Below are 23,472 nucleotides of genomic sequence, written 5' to 3'. Positions count from 1 at the left end.
AAGAAATTGTAGCAGCAGCTTAGTCGGACAAACTGCACTGCTAGAGACAGCCAAACATATTCGTTTTAAAGGACAAAACTCCGCGTGCTAGCCACCGATTGGTTATCATTTTGCCGTAGTCAAATTACGGTGTATTTTCGAAGAATGATTATATGGAAAATTTAGAAGTCCGTTACTCGCTCTGATCCTGCTATTGTTTCTTTGCACCTTTTGTAATGCATAATCCTTGAACAACCTCATGTATCTTCTGACATTATCTATTTGGCCAGACAGTGAGAACACGACAAAAAACAGTTTTCGAGTGCCAGTTTACAATATTTTCACCTTAGCTTCTTGTGTGTATACAGTAATGGTGGACGCCATGCGCAACACTTCCGTAGGGAAGCTTGCGAGAAAGCAGATGTGCGGGAAACGAGGAAGACCATGTGATTCAGAGGCTTTGCCATTAGCGTGGGCGGGTGCGGGCAGGGAATTTGATCCGGTGTACAGGTTCCGCATCTCTGTGCGGAGAGGTGCGGCGCGGCGCGGCGCAGAGCACGGCGTCGGCGTCGTATTGATCGCGCGTGGCCGCGGGGCTCGCCGGCATTACGGCAACTTGCCACTCGCCACTCGCCCACCTCGCTAAACGGCGGCAGGCTTTTAACCGGGACAGCCGCGTCGCGGGCGCGCTCCCCACAGAACACTCGCGCCGTCGCTTTCGTGGCCTGCCCAGTTCTCTTCCGCGTCCGGATCGCGGGTTGTAAACGGCCGCGTTGCACGTGCCTCGCGCGTAGCTGCCCCTCTTCCCCTGTGAGTTAGGTGACCAAAATGGCAAATGTGTTACACGGGGCTGCAGAGATGTCAGGGGAACGATCGTGATCCACGCTGCAAGGAGCGCATTGTGGTGCGCCAGAGACACGCCTACCACTGGTCTTCTCATTCTGCACAGACGCCGCACAATGCCACACAAGATCGGCTTCACCGTCATTTATGCCACCGGTGAGTTTTCTATTGGCTCTATATATATGTCTTTCAGTTCGTAAAAATACACGCGATTTTATGATCAGTGTAGAGGAGAAGATCAGCCGAAAAGAGATTGTTTTTTCGAGAAATCACTGTAAGTACAAGCGCATAAGGAATAATGGTAAATAAAGTTACTTATACGTAATATATTAGTGAATGTCCTGTATCGCATTGTCTACAGAGTTCTTACAATTCTGATTATTTACTACTGAAAATTAAATCGGCGAAAGTCTGCTATTAATTATAAAAAGGACAGCTGATCGCCAAGAAGCTATCTCATGATTATTTATTTACGACTAATTTCGATAATACAGCAAGATCCGGGTTACTGAAGAGTGGATTATCCGATTTTGTGGATCTTTCTTGCATAATTCGGCGATTTTTGGGAAAACAGAAAACGAAGCCTGAAGTATGCATTTTTAGTTATAGGGGATATTTTCGTCCAGAAAATACTGTTATACAAGGTGTTTCACAATTCATGTTACACACTTACAGATTTTGCGGAGGGGCCTTAGTAGATTAAGTTCAAATGGCTCTGAGCACTATGGGACTTAACATCTGAGGTCATCAGTCCCCTAGAACTTAGAACTATTTAAACCTAACTAACCTAAGGACATCACACACATCCATGCCCGAGGCAGGATTCGAACCTGCGACCGTAGCGGTCGCGCCTAGAACCGCTCGGTCACACCGGTCGGCGTAGATTAAGATTTACAAAGGAACTCATGACGGGAAATGTCATCCAAGGATGCTACAGAGAGTCAAATTAACAGGGGCCGGTACCTGTAAATGTATGTACATACAAGGTGACTCCATGATAACGTTACAAACTCTCCAGGATGACGGAGATGGATAAATGTATCAGTTTCAGGTTAAGGGTGCCTGCACTTCAAACGAACGAGTCGAAAGTTATAAGCGAAAACCGTTGTGATACCTGTGACAGTGTTATTGTTAAGACAGTAGGATAGAGAACTTTCAGAGGTGGTATTACGGACCAAAACAAGAAAAAATTGTCTACTAAGTATAGACTCTAAGATGCATAACTTGAGGAGATGTGTTTCACAGTAGCGAAGATGAACAAGCGGTCATATCTCCTCAGGTGTGTATTCCAGAGCCCACGTCTACTGGACATTTTTTCCTTGTTTTGGTTCGTACTACCACCTCTGAAAGTTGCCTACCCTACAACATTTGCAATAACAGTACCAGTATTTGTATTCATCTGTCAGTGGTATGAGAATGGTTTCGCTTATAATTTTCGATTCGTTCGTTTCCGGTACAGGGACCCTTACCTCAAAGTGATACATTTTTCCTTCTCCATGATCCTAGAAAATTTGTACCATCATCATTGAATCGCCCTGTATATACATACCGTTACAGGAACCGCCACCTTTAACTCTGACGCTCTGTAACGTCGTTGGATGACGTTTCCGGACATAAGTTCCTATGTAAAACTTGATGTACTAAGTCCTCTCTAATACCTCTCGAAGTTTGTAACATGAATTGTGAAACACCTTGTGCTTATGACTCATGTTTTATTGGCGGAAAACGATGTGGGAACCAATCGCACCGTCAGACTTTTCTGAAATATGTCTCTGTTATTTCGTTTCTCATCTCCAGGTAAACGCGGTGTCTCTGACCTTGTAAAGCGTCCACGACCGATTTTCTGTCTACATCTGTCATGAACTACATGACTGTCTGTTATTCACAGTTAAGCGCCTCACAGAGGGTTCATCGAACCACTGTCACTCGGTTTTTCCACCTTTTCACTCTCAAGCAGCGCGCGGGAAAAACGAACGCTTAAACCTACCTGTGCGATCTCTGGGTTCTCTTATTTTATTGCGATGATCATTTCCCCCTACGTAGGTGGGTGTCAACTAAATATTTTCGCATTCAGAGGAGAATGCTTTGCTCCTTCCCTAGAAGCTAAATGTTAGTAATTTTTAGCCCATTCTTTCAGGCGAGTACTGCGTTTCCAATACAGTGGGCTTCCAAATGTGACATGTGACTTGTTTTGTAAATAAATAGCAGTTCGAGGTAATGTTTATTTTGGTTTGTCCGTGCTTTTCGGTTATCCATGCACTCTTGGGGCCACACTGACCCAGATAATCAGGAGATACCTTTTTTATCATCTTGTGGTTGGCGTAGTGAAGTCATAGCGGCTTCCTAGAGTGAGACATCATATACGGTGGTCGTTAAGTTCTGTACGAAGATATTGTAAACATACTGACATAACTGGCATACTCTAAGAATACTAAGTTCGCCTGCTTCAAATTATTCTACGGATATGCAGATTATACAGGCATATATCCGTACTGAACTTTATACTGTGTTTAATGCGTCACGGTATCGAAATTAATCGTGAATAAATCAAATATTACAATCTTTTGGCGCTCATCGCTTCCTTTTTAGAAGTGGGTTTTTGGTAGTTGTGGACCACGACCTACGCAATGCTTACCACAGTTGATTATTCAGATTTTTCGGAAAGAACAGTTCGTCTTCAGACAGGAGTATTCATTTTATTTCACTTATTTTACATTGTATTGACCATAAACTACCGGAAGCTTCCAGCTCTGGAAAACGTCGCAAGGAGTGATGGCGGGCAACAGTAAGAGCAGGTATTACGAAACAGTGGATTGTTTTATTCCAGATCTTATGACAAGCGACAACAACTTTTTGCGCTTACTTTAACGTGAAGAATAGTTTTGCATGTTAGCTGTGTTAAAAAACATATGTCGTTCCTGAATGATATACCTGGAAGTTCTTCACACTGCACAGAATTATAAGCAAAAGAGGATATTATTTATCATTCTAATTTTGGAAAGACAATCGGTGCAGAGCAGTACGCCTCAGAGCTTCTAATAGTTCTTCCTTAATGTTTGAGACTTGTAGTAAATTTCATATAATTTAATCAAAATATCCACGGGTGTGCTGCCGGTCTATAGTGTCCAACGGGCACAATATTTCGGCGATCAAACATGTCGCCATCATCAGGTGAACTGACGGACTGAGCTCCTGTGAACGTGCCGGCACGGAGATCCGTACGCTATGGCTGCTCAGAGGGAACTGGGTTCGGTCGCGGCTGAGGCCGATTTAAATACCCTCTGAGCAGCCATAGCATACGGATCTCCGTGCCGGCACGTTCACAGGAGCTCAGTCCGTCAGTTCACCTGATGATGGCGACATGTTTGATCGCCGAAATATTGTGCCCGTTGGATACTATAGACCGGCAGCACACCCGTGGATATTTTGATTATCAAATACGCCGGGAGAAACTCAAGAATCACTTCATATAATTTGTTGCAAAGCCAGAAACTGCATTTTCAATTGGCACAAAACAGCGAAAAGTTACAGAGGAAAACTGAACCATACAGCTCATCGGTTGTCTTACAATATCGTATTTTATTTGCCAAACTAGCTATAGAAGGGAAGGTCCATTTTGAACTATATCCTCAGGACGTTTATTGTCATGGCTACGTGATGAAAACACAAACTTGTCATTCAGAAGCGATACACGTTTCCAACGTACGTTGCATGCAAAAGAATTTCTCACCATAAAATGAGCGCAATGCACCTTTAGTGCATGTTACCAGAAATGGAGCCGTTAGTTTATGTCGCTAGAGCTGGAACAAAACAATGCGTTGTTTCCTAATGCGTGTCCTTACTGTTGCATGCCACATCTTCTCGACACGTTTAACGAAATAGGAAATTTCCTGTTTTTTTCTGTGGACATAATGTAAACGACCTCATGTGAAATGTGTAATCCTCTCTAAAGATGAATGAATTTTTCCTTTCGAATTACCTGAAAAAATAATCATGTTAGGTATATCTTGTGCAGGGGGTGCTCCACAACATCCAACAATTTCAGATGAGGCTCGAGGGCTAGTTTTGGTACTCTGAAGCATTAAACACATTGCAAAGCTTTTGTGAACATACTTGCATCATTTGCTTTGATACGAGAGCACAATTTTGCTCGCCCTTCTCCGTTACACACTTCATACGTACTACTATTGTACTGTGCCTACTCTACTATTATACACTATAGAACAGGGGTTTCTAAACCTTCCCTCTGACGGAACACTTTGGGAATCCTGGTACTATGAGGGAACACTTTGTTTACTTAAAAGATTAATAAACTTCTAAAAAATGACAAAAACTTGTTTTATTCAGTGAGTACATCAATTTTAAATAACAACTAATAACACATAAATAATAACCAAATATTAAAAAAATAATTATATCGTCAAATGTCGGAAAAACGCCATGTTATTAATAGTTTGGCTGACGAACACCAGCGTTCCGCAGGACACAGTTTGGGAAAACCTGCTGTAGATGTAGAGTTTTATGTCCAGTGTATAAAATAGAAAAAACATCAGAGAGGAACTACCTTGTAATGTCACAGATACTTTGACATACCAATGTTGTTAGTCGTATAGAATATAAAACCTTAGAGCCACCCACCAAGATCCACGACTGCACGGCTTTTTTATCTTCGCATTGACCATCCAGGTTCACGTGAAAATTTCAGTTCTTCTTATTTCTTTGTACTTTTTTTCTCCTGTATTGCTTCATTTTATACCCATGTTTCTTTTCCTTTTTTCAGTCCATGTTATTCCCGATTTCTCATTTTCTGCCTTGAAACCTTTCTAAATTTAGTATTTCGTTCTTAAAAAGTTTTTTTCTGTTATTTCCTTTTCTTTGATGTTATTCCTTGTACTTAATTTCTTACTTTGTAATCAATGCTGTAGATTTCGGTTCCTAGAAATACAGGAAGATTTATTTCGCAAGCACGTTCTCATTCATTTTGTAGAGGTGTCCAAAGAAATCTTTGATTTTCCATTATTTCATTTATCTTCTCAGTTTTTTAATTCAGCCTCGTAAATGTCAAGTGACTTAAACAGTAGCCCTCTTTGTATACACGTAGTAAAAGCAGATGTTTGCACCGCTGCGTTCTCTCTCTCTCTTCTCTCTCTGGTCGACCTTTCCCTGGTCCTATGACACAGAAACGCAATCGTATGCACACACACACACACACACACACACACACACACACACACACACACACACTCATTTACGCGAGGCCAATGTATACATCCACAGCTGCATACGTAAACAGGGCTTGCCTGCAGCGCAACTAGAAATCAATGTTTAGAGCGTAGTCCGAGTGCTGTTATCTTTTTTTCTACACTCAATTTGCCACCTTAAATAATTTTGCAACGCATACCTTCGAATATGCAGGTTGTTGGGAATGATGTGCTATGGAGAAAAAGAGGACATACAGTGACACACAACACGGGCTCGTGTTGCACATACAAATCCGTTTCTTTCGGATTTCTGGTATAAAATTACCAGCAGATATTTCTGAGTTTTCGGATCTCTCAGTCTCTGATGTTTACTTGTGAAGAGCATTGTATAGCTCTGTATTAACGTAGCTCCCATGCGAAACTGATCTGTCATTTTCCTTTAGTTGGTAGTTAGCAATGCATAATTGCAAAATAATATTTTTTTCTTTTGTTTCCTAAAGGGTAAACTAAATAGAGTTTTGCAATTTGGAAATCCATCATTCTTATTAAATACTGTCAATAAAACAGTTGAATGGCTTATCCAATAACAATATATCAATTTTCTAATGTCATCTTTCCACATTTCTTTACGACGTTTCCTGGGACTTTCGTTAGTTCTTGGATCCAGAAAAAACTGCACTGTTGGAAAGAAAATCGCAACACCAAGAACAAGTTGTGCGTCATAAACGAACACTATTAGGCGTGTTTCTGCATCTCAGAGATGATGTCTATTCAGATTTCGCACCAGTTGCATAAAAACGGCGCTAGTAGCACCACTATGAGGATGCAAATCAGGTTTGCTTTAAATAGACGCTCTAAAGACCGAGGGCGTTAGTAACCTTTGAGACGGACGTGACGAATGCCTTTAAGGCGACAAAGACGCCGTTATCAGCACCTTACTGTGTTTTAACGAGGTCGTGCAATACAGTTACTGGAAATGGGATGTTGTTTCTGCGAAACTGCAGGAAGACTTGGCAGGAATGTAGCCACTGTATATGACTGCTAGCAGCGATGGTCACGGGAATGTACGGTTACGAGAAGACCGGGTTCCGGACGGCCGAAGGCCGCTAACCAGAGGGAAAACCCTCGTGTTCGACGTATGGCTCTGGCGCGTCATACTGCATTTGCAGCAGAAATTTCAGGAGCCGTTAGCACCACAGTGACAAAAATAACTGTTACTTATCGGCTACTTGAAGGATAGGTCCCTGCCAGACGTCCCGTAGCGTGATCCAAAACTCTCACCATTTGCGACTTCAGTGGTGGCAAGTGAGAGCTCACTGGAGGGCAGGTTGCAGGTCTGTTGCGTGTTCTGATGAACGATGGCTATGCTCGGTGCCCATGACGGCCGTCTGTAGGTTAGAAGAAGGCCAGTTGGGGACCTGCAACGCACCTCACTGCATGCTACACACACCAGACCTACAACTGGAGTTTTGCTCAAAAATGGTTCAAATGTCTCTGAGCACTATGGGATTAACATCTGAGGTCATCGGTCCCCTAGACTTAGAACTACTTAAACCTAACTAACCTAAGGACATCACACACATCCATGCCCGAGACAGGATTCGAATTTGCGACCGTAGCAGCAGCGCGGTTCCGGACTGATGTGCCTAGAACCGCTCGGCTACAGAGGCTGGCGGAGTTATGCCTGGGCTGCGATTTCGTATGACAGCAGGAGCGATCTCGTGGCTATCCCAGGCACCGAGACTCCAAAACTGTACGTCACTTTGGTGATTCGACCTGTTGTGCTGTCATTCGTGAACAGCATTCCCGGGGGTGGTTTCCAGCAGGATAACGCTCGCCCACATACCGCTGTTGTAACCCAACATCTCTACAGAGTGTCAACATATTGCCTTGGTCTACTCCATCACTGAAGCATCCAATCGAGCATACACGGGATATCATCTGGCGACAGCTTCTAATTCATCCTCAAACTGCCTTAACCGTCTCCGTATTGACCGACCATCTGCAACAGGCATGGAACTCCATCCCACAAACTGGCATCCGGTACTTGTATAACACAACGCATACGCCTTTCCATGCTTGCATTCAACATTCTGGTGGTTATACCGGTTATTAATGTACCATCATTTCACATTTGCAATGGCGTATCTCGTGCTTACATTAACCAGTGATCTTGCAGTGTTAATCACTTACATATGTTACCAAGACAAATGTATTCCCGAAATTTCATTGCTCTAAATTAATTATTTTTTGGTGTTGCGATTTTTTTTCTATCGGTGTACTTTGATCTACCTGTCATGTATTCGCTTTCCTACAGGTCTCGTTCACATCCATTTCATTTTTATTGTATTCATAATTACGTTCTTCACTCCTGTTTGGTCTGTAATCCATTCCTTTATTTTCTGTCCTTGCTTGTGATAAGATAGAAAGTCTTTATAGAGATCAGTGACCATGGTGAAATATTTAAACAAAATTAACCGCCTGGAACGCGCTTTATTTATCCACGTTGATTATGCGTTTCGTCAGACTGCCATCATCGGATCTGCCTTAAGGAAAATAATCGAATAAACACAGTATACATTTTTTCACACTTTACCAGAAAGAAAAGCTGCGTACCAACAGACAAGGGAAAATTACAGTGAATGCAGTGAATATACGCACCAAATTACAATGTAAAACAATTACAGTACATCACATCTTTGGCATAACAAACTGTATTGGTTTTCCACTGTGTTTTGGTATAAATATTTTCTATGTGCGTCCTCTGTATTGTTTTCTTACCTACGCTAAGCTGAAAAGGAATCTGCTTCCTCACGGAAAGCGTACACTCTGTTAAAACAGGAACGTTATCTTCTTGCGTCAGAATCCACTCCGTGGGAGGGGGGGGGGGGGAAGGGGGGGGGGGGAACGAAGTCCACTCCCGGAACTATCTACGTTCACCCCTTCTGTCTTTATCCAATTAAATCCAACCCTATCTACATCATCTCGTTTTCAAGCACAAAATGTGGTAATTTTGTATGTTGAATACTTTGAACGCACGTTTGCCTTGATCTTATAAATGAGGGTTGCTGTTTCACTGTGTCTATTTTAACATACTGGTTCAGTTTGATCAGTTCGCGACGACACTGAAAGAGAATTCCCTGCAACAATTTTGATACGGTTACCAGTTTTCAGTAAAACTTACACGACAGGAAAAATACGTAATATCTATCTGCTGACCGATACAGGCTAAGACGCCCGTAGGTAACCTACAGAGCTTGCAGTCTGTTATTAACTGTCTTACAAACATGTTTCTAAATCAGTTATAAACTTCTGTGTGTTAAATAACGTGTTTAGGGGAAGAATAAAAACATTGTGTTCCAGCAATGTGCACTACGACTTGTTTCGCCTCGAGAAGTGTTGTAGAAATGGCGGTAGCTCATACAGTAATCTCTATGTAGGTGAGCGACTGTTGGTAATAGATCGAATTTCTGCTGACACTGGAGACAGAAGTGATAGAAAAAATCTCGGTTAATTACGACTAATCAAGAATCAAACAGGTGTGTCTCGTAAGCAGGACTGCCAGTGGGGGTACATGACGTGAATGCCTTAGATATTATTATTGATTTATGGTGAGAGGAATGGTATATACGGAGAAAGTGATTAGCATAGTACAACACGCAGTTCCTCATGTTCTGTTACGGCTTTAGATTACCGTCGCGTGAACCTTTTCTAACAAGTCTCGTTTATGCAAATGCGTTTCATTTCTGAACACGATACCTATTGACCGTTTACTTTATAAACTTATACCACTGACTAAAGCAGACTGTTATGATCTTCCAGCTGAAATCTAACAAGGATTGGCTTTATACTGGGAGAGCATCTAAGTACTAATATAAATACCGCAGCGGCAATACTTTCTCGGACAATATTATCTCATTTATGTGTTGTTCATACTTAGCAATACAGAAAAGAAAAAAAATGTGATTGGGTTTTACTTTATTCCCAGAAAACACACAGCATGTTCTAGTAAAATTTTTCCAGGTATCTTTGAACTCTTTCGTCATCTGTGAATCTTTACCCAACTAGAGAAATAGCTGATGCAGCTGGCTGATAATGCGCGGCTACAAGTGCACATTAATAAAAATGTATGAAAAGACATTTCACTTGAACGCAAGTAACCATTATATGCTCTGGAGGCCACCTTTATTTTATTTTTTGCTTGTGACGTTTGGTGATGGCTAGGGTCACTAGAGGGAGTGCAGAAGTTGCTGCATTGAACATTTGTGTTTGTAAATACTAATTGGATTTAGTGATACATTTCGATAGGGTAGGGGTGATTGGCTTTTCGTCGCTAAATAATGGTGGACTACTTTGCATACTATGCCATTTGAATACATGGAATTAAGGATGCTCCTCGATTACGTCATCGGCGTTACAGAGGCTTTCAGACAGATCGTGATTTTCCGGAGGGATATGTTATCTCTTTGAATCTCATCTGCTCTTTGTAGCGGGGACTTTCATATATTGTATAGATATCCCATTTGTTATTCTCTCTGATGCTTTCGTATCTTTAGATGTCACAACTGGCGTAGTTTTCGCCTTTATTTCTTTGCTTTCCTTTTGCTTGATTCATACAGGGCATCCTACCTAACTCAGGCATCTGCAAAAAATTTGCTGATTTTGGTATGACAAAAATTGAGTCAGGGAGAGAGTGTTTGGTCTTAAAAGCTCTATCTGCTTATGGTACCGAAAATAACTCAAATGATACATGCTAAAAAATATATTGTTGCTGTTAGCAAGTCTCTTATTGAAACAAAAATCACATCCCTCGCATTATGAAGAACGGATGTGAGATTCACTTTTTCCGAGAACAGTGATGCACTACAATCAAACAACAGGCTTCACAGAGGAGAACAAGCAAGAAACCAGATGGAATGACGAACAATAAGTGCTATCCAAAGTTTGCAACACGTCCCAGCCATGACGATGATGTTTACAATGATTTTGCAGTGACTCACCTGGATTCATGTCTTTCCGATTCTCTTGCCCAGTTAGACTGAGCTTACTACAAAAAGAGTTTCATTTAGCTGGATGTGTGATAAGTTAGAACCAGTACTGTGCATTTTGAGTTGTTCCTCAAATGGGCGAGATCGATGTGTATTTCGTCAGTAACGGAAACACAGCTCCAGAGCTCCAGAAGGTATATGGATTTGTTGATGGAAGACGTGTTAGCAGCGTACATTGTCAATTTCCATTCTGAGAGTGTGATATTAACAATGAGGACGATCTCAAACAAACTGCTTGACTTCCTGTGTAACGAGAGAAAATATTAATGTAACAGTGAGTATACATGATAATTCAATCTTTTATCTTCAGTATAAACACGCTGAAAGCCTTAGCTTGAATTTTTCCCCATAGAACTCGGCTGAAGGCCTCACATTAATAGCCAGCCGGAGTGGCCGTGCGGTTCTAGGCGCTACAGTCTGGAACCGAGCGACCGCTACGGTCGCAGGTTCGAATCCTGCCTCGGGCATGGATGTGTGTGATGTACTTAGGTTAGTTAGGTTTAATTAGTTCTAATTTCTAGGCGACTGATGACCTCAGAAGTTAAGCCGCATAGTGCTCAGAGCCATTTTTGAACCTCACATTAATCAACAACAGTGTTACGGCTTAAGGCCGAGACAAAAATTTCCAAAGTTTAATCTAAATAGGCTGAAACTCGGGTGATGGCCGCGTATCAACAAAACATTTTAACGGCTTAAGGCCTAGGAAGAAAAGCTTTCAATACGAAAAGGCTGAAGGCCTTACCTTAAAATATTTCGTGTAAGTCTCGGCTGAAGGCCTCATACTACAGAATGACAATCTTATGACTTAAGAGCAAGACAAGGATTTTTAATTTTTAATTTAAGAGAGATTAAAACTCGGCTGAAGGCCACACATCATGCAGAAAACAATTTTACGGCTTAAGGCCTAAAGGGAGGAGCTTCTAAATTTAAACCAAATTAGGCTAAAGGCTTTATCCTAAAATGCTTCACATAACTCTCGGCTGGAGGCCACATACGAAACCTAAACAATCTCACGGCTTAAAGCCCAGACAAAGAAATTTCCAATTTTTAATTTAAGCTGGAAAACTCGGCTGAAGGCCACATAAAAACTAGAAAATATTTCGTACAGCTTAAGGCCTAGACAAAATTATCAACGTTTGATTTGAAAAGGCTGAAAACTCGGCTGAAGGCCACATACCAACTTGGAACCAATTTACGGGTTAAGGCCTAGGCACGAGGAATTTCCAATTTTAATTTTGGAAGGCTGAAACTCGGCTGAAGGCCACATACCAAACAAGAAACTATTTTTTTACAGCTTAACGCCTAAGAAGAAATTTTAATAAGCTAAAACTCGGTTGAAGGCCACACCGAGTACTTAAGACTAAAAAGGAATCACTATGTAAAACACAAGGAGCGGCGCTCAGAAGGTTCCAAAAATCAGCCCGGGAAGGTAACACTAATGCACGTTTAGGTGAGACAGGCAGCCAGACCGAGAACCTCTTAATCAGAAGGTAACCCAACCGAAAGCCAGTCGTCGAACCAACCAACAAGGTCAGTTCTGCTCTACCCGACCAGCAAAACGACAACGAGATGTCCGCAGCTCGTGGTCGTGCGGTAGCGTTCTCGCTTCCCACGCCCGGGTTTCCGGGTTCGATTCCCGGCGGGGTCAGGGATTTTCTCTGCCTCGTGATGACTGGGTGTTGTGTGATGTCCTTAGGTTAGTTAGGTTTAAGTAGTTCTAAGTTGTAGGGGACTGATGACCTCAGATGTTAAGTCCCATAGTGCTCAGAGCCATTTGAACCATTTTTGACAACAAGATGTCAATAGTACAACGTTCTGGATACTGTTGTCCAATCCAGCCAAGTCAGCATAAACGCCCAAAAGTACCAACAACACCTCAGCTGTCGAACTACACGCCATGCTGGACAGCATCAACACGACGAAGAAAATACACTGCCCAAAGCTACGTCAACGACTAGGCAGGTCACTGGAATGTCAGCGACCAAAAGGCAGAAGATACACTTCATGAATGAATGAACGAATTAAATTAAGTTAAACACCACACAGGAAGACGGCTGCAACTCTAACCGACTTCAATGCACACACGTTGTTGCTCGCAGAAATCTACCAGAAAGCGACAACCAGGATCCAATGAAGAGATATGATAGCAGTTGAGGCTTGATAGTAGGTTAATTCAGCACTCAATTTTAGTGTCCAGTATCGGTGGGCGACTAACTTCGTAACCCTCGCAAGAAGCGCCTCACAACTCCAACAATGCATGCACACCGCCAGCAGCTCCGGCCTGACCACGCACCACGGAGACTTCCTCGCTGCTCTGCCCCAACCGACCGACTGCCACACTCCGCACAGACGGAATATATATCCGCCACACCAAAGACAGTACAGCAGTACTAGTATCGATACACGCTGCTGGTGCCACTCACGGAGAGAAGACAGCAACGTTATGGCGGTAACCGAAGAAGAAATAAGACACCACTGGACTGCAACCAACGATAAATAAACGAGGCATGACGCGAGCCAGCCACGGCTCAAACGAAAAACATTTTACACAGCCAGTAGATTACCTATTGCTCTTTAATAATACGCTGTATGCAAGTATCAATTGTGTTCTTATTTTCTATTTGTGACAAAAATCTTTGTGTAAAAGATCAGTTGCCAATTTGATTACTCACAATGTGTATGTTGTTGGGTGGTTCGCTGAGGAAATGTACATGTCAGCTATTATTTACACATAGGTCAAGTAGGGGTGAGAGGGTGCCAGTGTTAGAAACAATGTCCTGCAAAGCGGTGGAAGGGTTTATCTTCCTCTCGTAGAGCAAAGCGGTGGAAGGGTTCATCTTTCTCTCGTAGAGCAAACATGAAACATGTTGCCTTCTACGAAGCATTTCCTGTTGTGACTAGGAAGGGCTGTAATTATACGTTTCATATTACGGAGAGCACACGTAAACATGCGTTGGTACACCCTCAGGAGTATTCTGTTTTTGTAAACAGAGCACCATCTTTCAGTATCATTACAGAGAAGCCCGTTGCGCTTAGCTAGTATGTTAAATAAGCAAGCATCTGATGAGCGACGTACTCCTCCAGTATTTCAATTTTCTATGTTACACGACTGTGATAAGACAGCTGTTTGCTTTAATTCTGTAAATTTTGTCCCCTATTGTGTATGTACGTATATATTAGTCATTTGAATACAGAATGTAAGATGTAGACAATGAGCCAGCGCGATACTTGATGTGCTTGTGTCCCAACAGTCCAGTTTCCTAGTCCGAGTGCGGTGCTAGCGAGGCAGTACTAATGCTGTTTATTGCGTGAGTGCGTTTACGCAGGGATTAACCAACACCTACAAGACTCTGAGAAAAGGCTACCGTCAATTATGATATGCTCACATAAATTGAACATTGTTGGAAAATTGCTGGTGCACGAAAATTTATAAATGTTTATGTATGGTACGTTCCCCGAAGAGTTATGACTTAAAAGAGGAAATAAACAGGCCGCCCAGAACGTAGGAAACTCATGTATCAAGTCAAACATCTCTTTTTTCAAGTTTTTTTAAAGGGGTGTTACAGTCGTGAATTAAGTCTCATTACACATTTCTCTGCGTGGTTTAAGCTTCACGGGTGAGGAAAGTTTTAAAAGAAACCTGGAAATACTTCAATAGAATTTGCCGTGGTCTGCAGGGAATAAAGTAAAACACAATGATTTTTTTATTATTTTGGCCTGTAAGTACGAACAGCGCATAAATGCGAAGTATTGTCGCCTGAGATTTAACATTATTACTTTGTTGCTCACCCAGTAAAAAGCCAGTCCATGAACGACTTCTATTCAAAGACCAAAACTGACTGTTTTAGGTCAAAAGTAGATGCTAATAAAGTAATCGGTCTAAATGAATCGTATTCAGAAAGGATACGCAGGCACATACTCAAAGTAGACAATGAAGAAAAGAGCCGCGGGACACGGGAACTACTAGCCGTACCAAGCTACTCGCCTTTTCTGTAGATAACAGTGCTCTCAATATAAATGAATAATTACTTGTAAACGTTCGCATGATGTGGTTTCCGCTTGTAGAATCGGGGTACTACAACTGACTAACTGGTCAAATGTTCAAATGTGTGTGAATTCCCAAGGGACCAAACTGCTGCAGTCATCGGTCCCTAGACTTACACGACACTTAAACTAACTTTTGCTAAAAACAACACACACACACCGACGCCTGAGGGAGGACTCGAACCTCCGGCGGGAGGGGCCGCGCCGGCCGGGGTGGCCGAGCCTTTCTAGGCGCTACAGTCTGGAACCGCGCGACCGCTACGGTCGCAGGTTCGAATCCTGCCTCGGGCATGGGTGTGTGCGATGTCCTTAGGTTAGTTGAGTTTAAGTAGTTCTAAGTTCTAGGGGACTGATGACCTCAGATGTTAAGTCCCACAGTGCTCAGAGCCATTTGACCCATTTTTTGGAGGGGCCGCGCACTCCGCACGGCCACTCCGCGCGGCGCTAACTGGTCATCGTAGCTTGTGTTTATGGAGGGTGTCTTCTGGATATACCATGTCGCAATGAAGGACCAGGTTGGTTCTTATTTAGTAATAATTAACGGAAATTTTTCTGTCACTTCGGTCTTTAATGTCAGCGGAAATTCCAGACGAAAACCAACGCACAGGAAAGCGTAATCTGCACCGACATTATTCAATGATCTGCGACCATTTCTACAATACTTTGTGAGGTGAAACAAGTCATGATACACATTTCAGGAATAGAATGAAGTCATTCACCTTCCCCTATATATATATTATTTAACAAAAAACATTCATACATGGTTTAGGAAAACGTCTGTAAGACCTTTAGTGGTAGACTACAAACTCTGTAGGCTACGTATGGGAATCTTAGCCTGTATCGGCCAGGAGACGAATATCTTATGATTTTCCTTCGTGTATCATTTAGTGAAACCAGATAATGGCATCAAAATGGTAGTACGGAAATCCCTTTTAGTGTCAGCGCGCACCGATAAACTGAACAAATTCCATAACATTGTTGATGACTATATTAAAAACAAACGAACGCCATCCGAACAGGCCGTGCCATCCTCAGGTTTGAGCCATCACCGGCTGTGGAGGAGCGTGTGGCCAGCAGAGCGCTTCCCGGCCGTCCTCAGCGTTCGTGACCGGTGCCACTACTCCTCAGTCAAGTAGCTCCTCAATCGGCCTCACAAGGGCTGAGTGCACCCAGCTTGCCAACAGCACTCGCCAGATACGGACGGTGACCCATCCAAGTCCTAGGCAAGCCCGACAGTGCTTAACTTCGTTGATCTGACGGGAACAGGTGTTACCACTACATTCAAATCGATACTGTGGAACAGCCTGGCTGTGCTACAATATTTAGGCAACAGTATGTACGAAGTATTTAATATACAAATTTGTAACATTTTAACCTTGAGATGATGTATACATGGAGATAATTAACTGGATATAGCCAGAAGGAATAACACATTTAACGACAGAACTTCGACAGATCTGCAAATAGACTTCATCTTGTGGCGCAGGAAACGATGGGAGTGGAATGTGGCTGGGGTTGTGTCCACGTAAATCCTTAAAATTTTTAAATATACACTACTGGCCATTAAAATTGCTACACCAAGAAGAAATGCAGATGATAAACGGGTATTCATTGGACAAATATATTATACTAGAACTGACATGTGATTACATTTTCACGCAATTTGGATGCATAGATCTTGAGAAATCAGTACCCAGAACAACCACCTCTGGCCGTAATAGCGTCCTTGATACGCCTGGGCATTGAGTCAAACAGAGCTTGGATGGCGTGTACAGGTACAGCTGCCCATGCAGCTTCAACACGATACCGCAGTTCATCAAGAATAGTGACTGGCGTATTGTGATGAGCCACTTGCTCGGCCACCATTAACCAGACGTTTTCAATTGGTGAGAGATCTGGAGAATGTGCTGGCCAGGGCAGGAGTAAAACATTTTCTGTATCCAGAAAGACCCGTACAGGACCTGCAACATGCGGTCGTGCATTATCCTACTGAAATGTAGGGTTTCACAGAGATCGAATGAAGGGTAGAGCCACGGGTATATCTGAAACGTCACATCCACTGTTCAAAGTGCCGTCAATGCGAACAAGAGGTGACCGAGACGTGTAACCAATGGCACCCCATACCATCACGCCGGGTGATACGCCAGTATGGCGATCACGAATACACGCTTCCAATGTGCGTTCACCACGATGTCGCCAAACACGGATGCGACCATCATGATGCTGTAAACAGAACCTGCATTCATCCGAAAATACGACGTTTTGCCATTCGTGCACCCAGGCTCGTCGTTGAGTACACCATTGCAGACGCTCCTGTCAATGAAGCAGCGTAAGGGTAGCCGCAGCCATGGTCTCCGAGCTGATAGTCCATGCTGCTGCAAACGTCGTCGAACTGTTCGTACAGATGGTTGTTGTCTTGCAAACGTACCCATCTGTTGACTCCGGGATCGAGACGTGGCTGCACGATCCGTTGCAGCCATGCGGATAAGATGGCCGTCATCTCCACTGCTAGTGACACGACGCCGTTGGGATCCAGCACGGCGTTCCGTATTACCCTCCTGAGCCCACTGATTCCATGTTCTGCTAACAGTCGTGGGATCTCGACCAACGCGAGCAGCAATGTCGTGATACGATAAACCGCAATCGCTATAGGCTACAATCCCACCTTTATCAAAATCGGAAACGTGATGGTACGCATTTCTCCTCCTTACACGAGGCATCACAATAACGTTTCACCAGGCAACGCCGGTCAACTGCTGTTTGTGTATGAGAAATCGGTTAGAAACTTTCCTCATGTCAGCACGTTGTAGGTGTCGTCATCGGCGCAAACCTTGTGTGAATGCTCTGAAAAGTTGATCATTTGTATATCACAGCATCTTCTTCCTGTCGGTTAAATTTCGCCTCTTTAGCACGTCATCTTCGTGGTGTAGCAATTTTAATGGCCAGTAGTGTATTTACTAATCACATTCTACAACTCCGAGCGCGTGCACAAGGTGAACATAAGTAACGTATTCAGCGCGCATATTACCAAAATGCAAAACTTATTACCTAACACAACAGACCATATGGTAAAATTATCTGCCCATTAAAATTTCCTCAAGTTTACAGAAAGGGCGAACAAAACAATATACTACAAATAATAACGCAACAATACGGATAACAAGAATGTCACACAATGATAAAATCTTAGCCCAGAATACAATATCGCAAAATATGCCTCACGAAGGCTGACACCGTAAACCAATGCTATAATATCAATTACCAAGAGAACAGAACACAAATAATGGAACGCACCAAACCAGGTTACTCGCTGCTGACCACAGCCACAATAAATAAGAACAACCAATCTGTGAACGCCAGCAGTAACAACAAATGAAAAACACTCTGAGTAAGATAAGCAATAAAATGCAGATCCCCAGTACTTAGTACTGCAGTCTGCACAACCGTCTCCCAGTACTTTTGCAATCTGGCCTCTTGCAGAATTCGAACTGACCAAGCCACCACACACGGTCGTCTGCCCTACAAAGATTTGCACAGAACACAACAACCATAATGTCCTTTAAGTATCATAGCCGAAAACACACAGCAACTAATTACAACTTGCATGTTGGCATCGCCGCTTTCTCTAAATCCACGAAGCCAAACGCCGTCCACTCCAGCAGTCCAGATACGATGCCTCGTGTTGAGAGCCAGCCACTGCAAGCCCAGATCCCAGAGCCCACCGGGCTGCCTCGCTGCTTTGCTGAACGAACTTCCTGCTTCGCGTCGTCCAGCCGGCTGTCTCCTTAGGAAACTACTAACTGTGCTGCTTTCTCGCTGGCCCTCTTGATACTTCCAGCTCTCCAGTGAGGCTCCTCGCAGCTCCCCAGTGCTGGCACTCGCGGTTAGTCGCCTCATTGCAGGTGACCTCGGCGTAACCCTCTGACAAATCACGCTGGAAACGCTTCACCAGCGGGCGGGAAAACGAATGTCCGCAATTCACAGCATTTTCTTTGTGTCTTTGTCCTAGAACGGATGTTGTGCCAGGCTAACATTCCTGTTCTGACCGACAGGCAGTTTAAACTTGCCGTGTGACTAGAAGCAGACAGATTATTTTTCAAATTAGCAACGACTGAGCGTTCCATTGAATTCGAATGTATTATATTCCTGTAGATGCTATTGAGGATTACTAAATATATCGCGTGTCCTCAGTGCGTCACCATCATCATCATCATCATCATCATCATCATCATCATCATCTCCGTCAGCATCAACCATTTGACATAGAATGTTGGATAAAGGCCTTTATCAGTCTTCTCCATGCAGACATCCATTCACTTACGCATATCCATATTACTCCTGTGTGATTGATAATGTCATCTGTCCACATTTCATTAGGTTCTCTCTCTGTATTATTCTTATCTCTATTGATCACCCTCATCTCCATTTCTTTCTCACTGCAGTCGTAATTACATCTTTCACTTCAGCCTGTTCCCGACCCATTCCTTTATTTTGGTTTCTAATCAGTAATTCCCAACATGCGTATCTTCGTTACTCGTTCTCAAGTGATGAAAGGCTTTCACAAACTGTTTCATTAGGAAAAAGCATATTTGTGTCATCAGCTGTACAATTTTTTGTTTATTCTCTATCGGTTTCGATTGTTACTACCATCTTCACGGAGAAAAACGTTGTACATGAATGGATCAACCGTGGCGTTCCATTCCAGGCGCTTCAGTCTGGAACCGCACTACCGCTACAGTCGCAGGTTCGAATCCTGCCTTAGGCATGGATGTGTGTGATGTCATTAGGTTAGTTAGGTTTAAGCAGCTTTGAGAGACGAAACAGTGAAGGTAGCAGACGAAAAAGTAGGTAGAAAGACGAGGGCTAATAGAAATCCTTGGGTAACAGAAAAGATATTGAATTTAACTGATGAAGGGAGAAAATATAAAAATGCAGTAAATGAAGCAGGCAAAAAGGAATACAAACGTCTCAAAAATGAGATCGACAGGAAGTGCGAAATGGCTAAGCAAGGATGGCTAGAGGACAAATGTAAGGATATAGAGGCATATATCACTAGAGGTAAGATAGATACTGCCTACAGGAAAATTAAAGAGACCTTTGGAGAAAAGAGAACGACTTGTATGAATATCAAGAGCTCAGATGGAAACCCAGTTCTAAGCAAAGAAGGGAAAGCAGAAAGGGGGAAAGAGTATATAGAGGATCTATACAAGGGCGATGTACTTGAGGACAATATTATAGAAATGGAAGAGAATGTAGATGAATGTGAAATAGGAGATATGATACTGCGTGAAGAGTTTGACAGAGCACTGAAAGACCTAAGTCGAAACAAGGCCCCAGGAGTAGACAACATTCCATTAGAACTACTGACAGCCTTGGAAGAGCCAGGCCTAACAAAACTCTACCATCTAGTGAGCAAGATGTATGAGACAGCCGAAATACCCTCAGACTTCAAGAAGAATATAATAATTCCAACCCCAAAGAAAGCAAGTGTTGACAGATGTGAAAATTACCGAACTATCAGTTTAATAAGCCATGGCTGCAAAATACTAATACGAATTCTTTACAGACGAATGGAAAAATGGTAGAAGCCGACCTCGGGGAAGATCATTTTGGATTCCGTGGAAATGTTGGAACACGGGATGCAATACTGACCCTACGATTCGGAATTGGAATTAAAATCCATGGAGAAGTAATAAAAACTTTGAGGTTCGCCGATGACATTGTAATTCTGTCAGAGACAGCAAAGGACCTGGAAGAGCAACTGAACGGAATGGATCGTGTCTTGAAAGGAGGATATAAGATGAACATCAACAAAAGCAAAACGAGGGTAATGGAATGCAGTCGAATTAAATTGGGTGATGTTGCGGGAATTAGATTAGGAAATGACACGCTTAAAGTAGTAAGTATTGGAGGGCAGCGTGGAGGGTAAAACTCGTAGAGGATTCAGAAGGATGTAGGTTGCAGTAGGTACTGGGAGATGAAGAATCTTGCACTGGATAGAGAAGCATGGAGAGCTGAATCAAACCAGTCTCTGGACTGAAGAGCGCAACAACAACAACAAAAAGTTCTAGGGGAGCCGGCCGGGGTGGCCGAGCGGTTCTAGGCGCTATAGTCTGAAACCGCGCGACCGCTACGGTCGTAGGTTAGAATCCTGCCTCGGGCATGGATGTGTGTGACATCCTTAGGTTAGGTTTAAGTAGTTCTAAGTTCTAGGCGAACTGATGACTTCAGATGTTAAATTCCATAGTGCTCAGAGCCATTTTGTACCGCTCCATCACTAGGCCCAACTTAGCGTGTAGCGGTAGTGATATAACCGTTCTTCTGATTCATCTGATCCATGAGGCTCTTGTCCACAGTATTCTCTCCAGATTTTAAAGATTATCTTGCAGGCCAATTAAATTAGGCCAATATTTATCTCTCACTCTCCTATGCCATTCACAGTCTGGTTAAATTGAGTACGTATTCAGCATTTAGTGTTTCTTTGTTTCTATAACTTTTTAATTTTTTCAATATTTAAAAGATTTTTAGTATTTTCAATTACTAAAACAACCTTGCTGAGCTCGAGTTGCCGCCAACAGTGATCGCACACGTTACTGAGAATCATGTCGCACCTTTTTTAATGTGCAGGGAACTATCATGAATGGTGGCGACTTCAATGTAATTACTGACCTCGAATAAAAGTGTCATTTTTGTTCGTCTCTTTGCGTACTTCTTTCAGCTACCGACAGTACCATCTGTAGGCTGGAGTGTAAAGTCACTCCCGTTCAGGGAGTATATATGTCACTTTTCAACGATGCAGAAGGTAATGGTAACCACTCTATTAAAGACACAATGCGTATCCACAGGATGTATAGCTTGTAACTGAAAAATTGTAGTGATGTCCTCTCCATTGGCAAAAGGTGCCGGATTACTCCCCCATTCGGATCTGCTGGAGGAGGTAACCACGAGGAAAACATTGAACAACTAACGGAAGGGTAGCATACTACGAGTCTGTGGAAAGCGTTAAGGACACTAGAAAATCTGAAAAGGGAAATGCACCGACTCAGTCCGTACGTAGTGTCAGTGAAGTGAAATGGAAATAAGATGAGGATTTATGATCAGCTGAATATCGTTTATTATCAACAGCAGCAGAAATGATATAACGAGAGTGAGATTCGTTGTTGTTGTTGTGGTCTTCAGTCCTGAGACTGGTTTGATGCAGCTCTCCATGCTACTCTATCCTGTGCAAGCTTCTTCATCTCTCAGTGCCTACTGCAACCTACATCCTTCTGAATCTGCTTAGTGTATTCATCTCTTGGCCTCTCTCTACAATTTTTACACTCCACGCTGTCCTCTAATACTAAATTGGTGATCCCTTCATGCCTCAGAATATGTCCTACCAACCGATCTCTTCTTCTAGTCAAGTTCTGCCACAAACTTCTCTTCTCCCCAATCCTATTCAATAATTCCTCATTAGTTATGTGATCTACCCATCTAATCTTCAGCATTCTTCTGAAACACCACATTTCGAAAGCTTCTATTCTCTTCTTGTCCAAACTATTTATCGTCCATGTTCCACTTCCATACATGGCTACACTCCATACGAATACTTTCAGAAATGACTTCCTGACACTTAAATCAATACTGGATGTTAACAAATTTATCTTCTTCAGAAACGCTTTCCTTGCCATTGCCAGCCTACATTTTATATCCTCTCTACTTCGACCATCATCAGTTATTTTGCTCCCCAAATAGCAAAACTCCTTTACTACTTTAAGTGCCTCATTTCCTAATCTAATTCCCTTATCATCACCCGACTTAATTAGACTACATTACATTATCCTTGTTTTGCTTTTGTTGATGTTCATCTTATATCCTCCTTTCAAGACACTGTCCATTCCATTCAACTGCTCTTCCAAGTCCTTTGCTGTCTCTGACAGAGTTACAATGTCATCGGCGAACCTCAAAGTTTTTATTTCATCTCCATGGATTTTAATACCTACTCCGAACTTTTCTTTTGTTTCCTTTACTGCTTGCTCAATATACAGATTGAATAACATTGGGGAGAGGCTACAACCCTGTCTTACTCCCTTCCCAACCACTGCTTCCCTTTCATGTCCCTCGACTCTTATAACAGCCATCTGTACAAATTGTAAATAGCCTTTCGCTCCCTGTATTTTACCCCTGAAACCTTTAGAATTTGAAAGAGAGTATTCCAGTCAACATTGTCAAAAGCTTTCTCTAAGTCTACAAATGCTAGAAACGTAGGTTTGCATTTCCTTAATCTTTCTTCTAAGATAAGTCGTAAGGACAGTATTGCCTCACGTGTTCCAGTGTTTACACGGAATCCAAACTGATCTTCCCCGAGGTTGGCTTCT

The 23,472-nt window shown here is 42.7% G+C and overlaps 1 protein-coding gene across 1 annotated transcript in view; it reads left to right on the top strand.

The window, feature by feature from the left end:
- The first annotated feature begins 625 nt into the window (after positions 1 to 625).
- Positions 626 to 23,472, top strand: part of LOC126416672 (centrosomal protein of 104 kDa) — a 412,118-nt gene continuing 389,271 nt past the window's right edge. Inside the window, exon 1 of the mRNA XM_050084474.1 lies at positions 626 to 978. Within this exon, the coding sequence (XP_049940431.1) occupies positions 939 to 978 (40 nt within the window). The 5' untranslated portion in view covers positions 626 to 938. The remainder of the gene's footprint in view (positions 979 to 23,472) is intronic.

This window comes from Schistocerca serialis, chromosome 8 (genome assembly GCF_023864345.2).
Source record: "Schistocerca serialis cubense isolate TAMUIC-IGC-003099 chromosome 8, iqSchSeri2.2, whole genome shotgun sequence".
In the NCBI taxonomy this organism is placed as follows: Eukaryota; Metazoa; Arthropoda; class Insecta; order Orthoptera; family Acrididae; genus Schistocerca; species Schistocerca serialis.
Note: the sequence above shows the minus strand (reverse complement) of the source record. Positions and strands in the feature narration are given on the sequence as shown.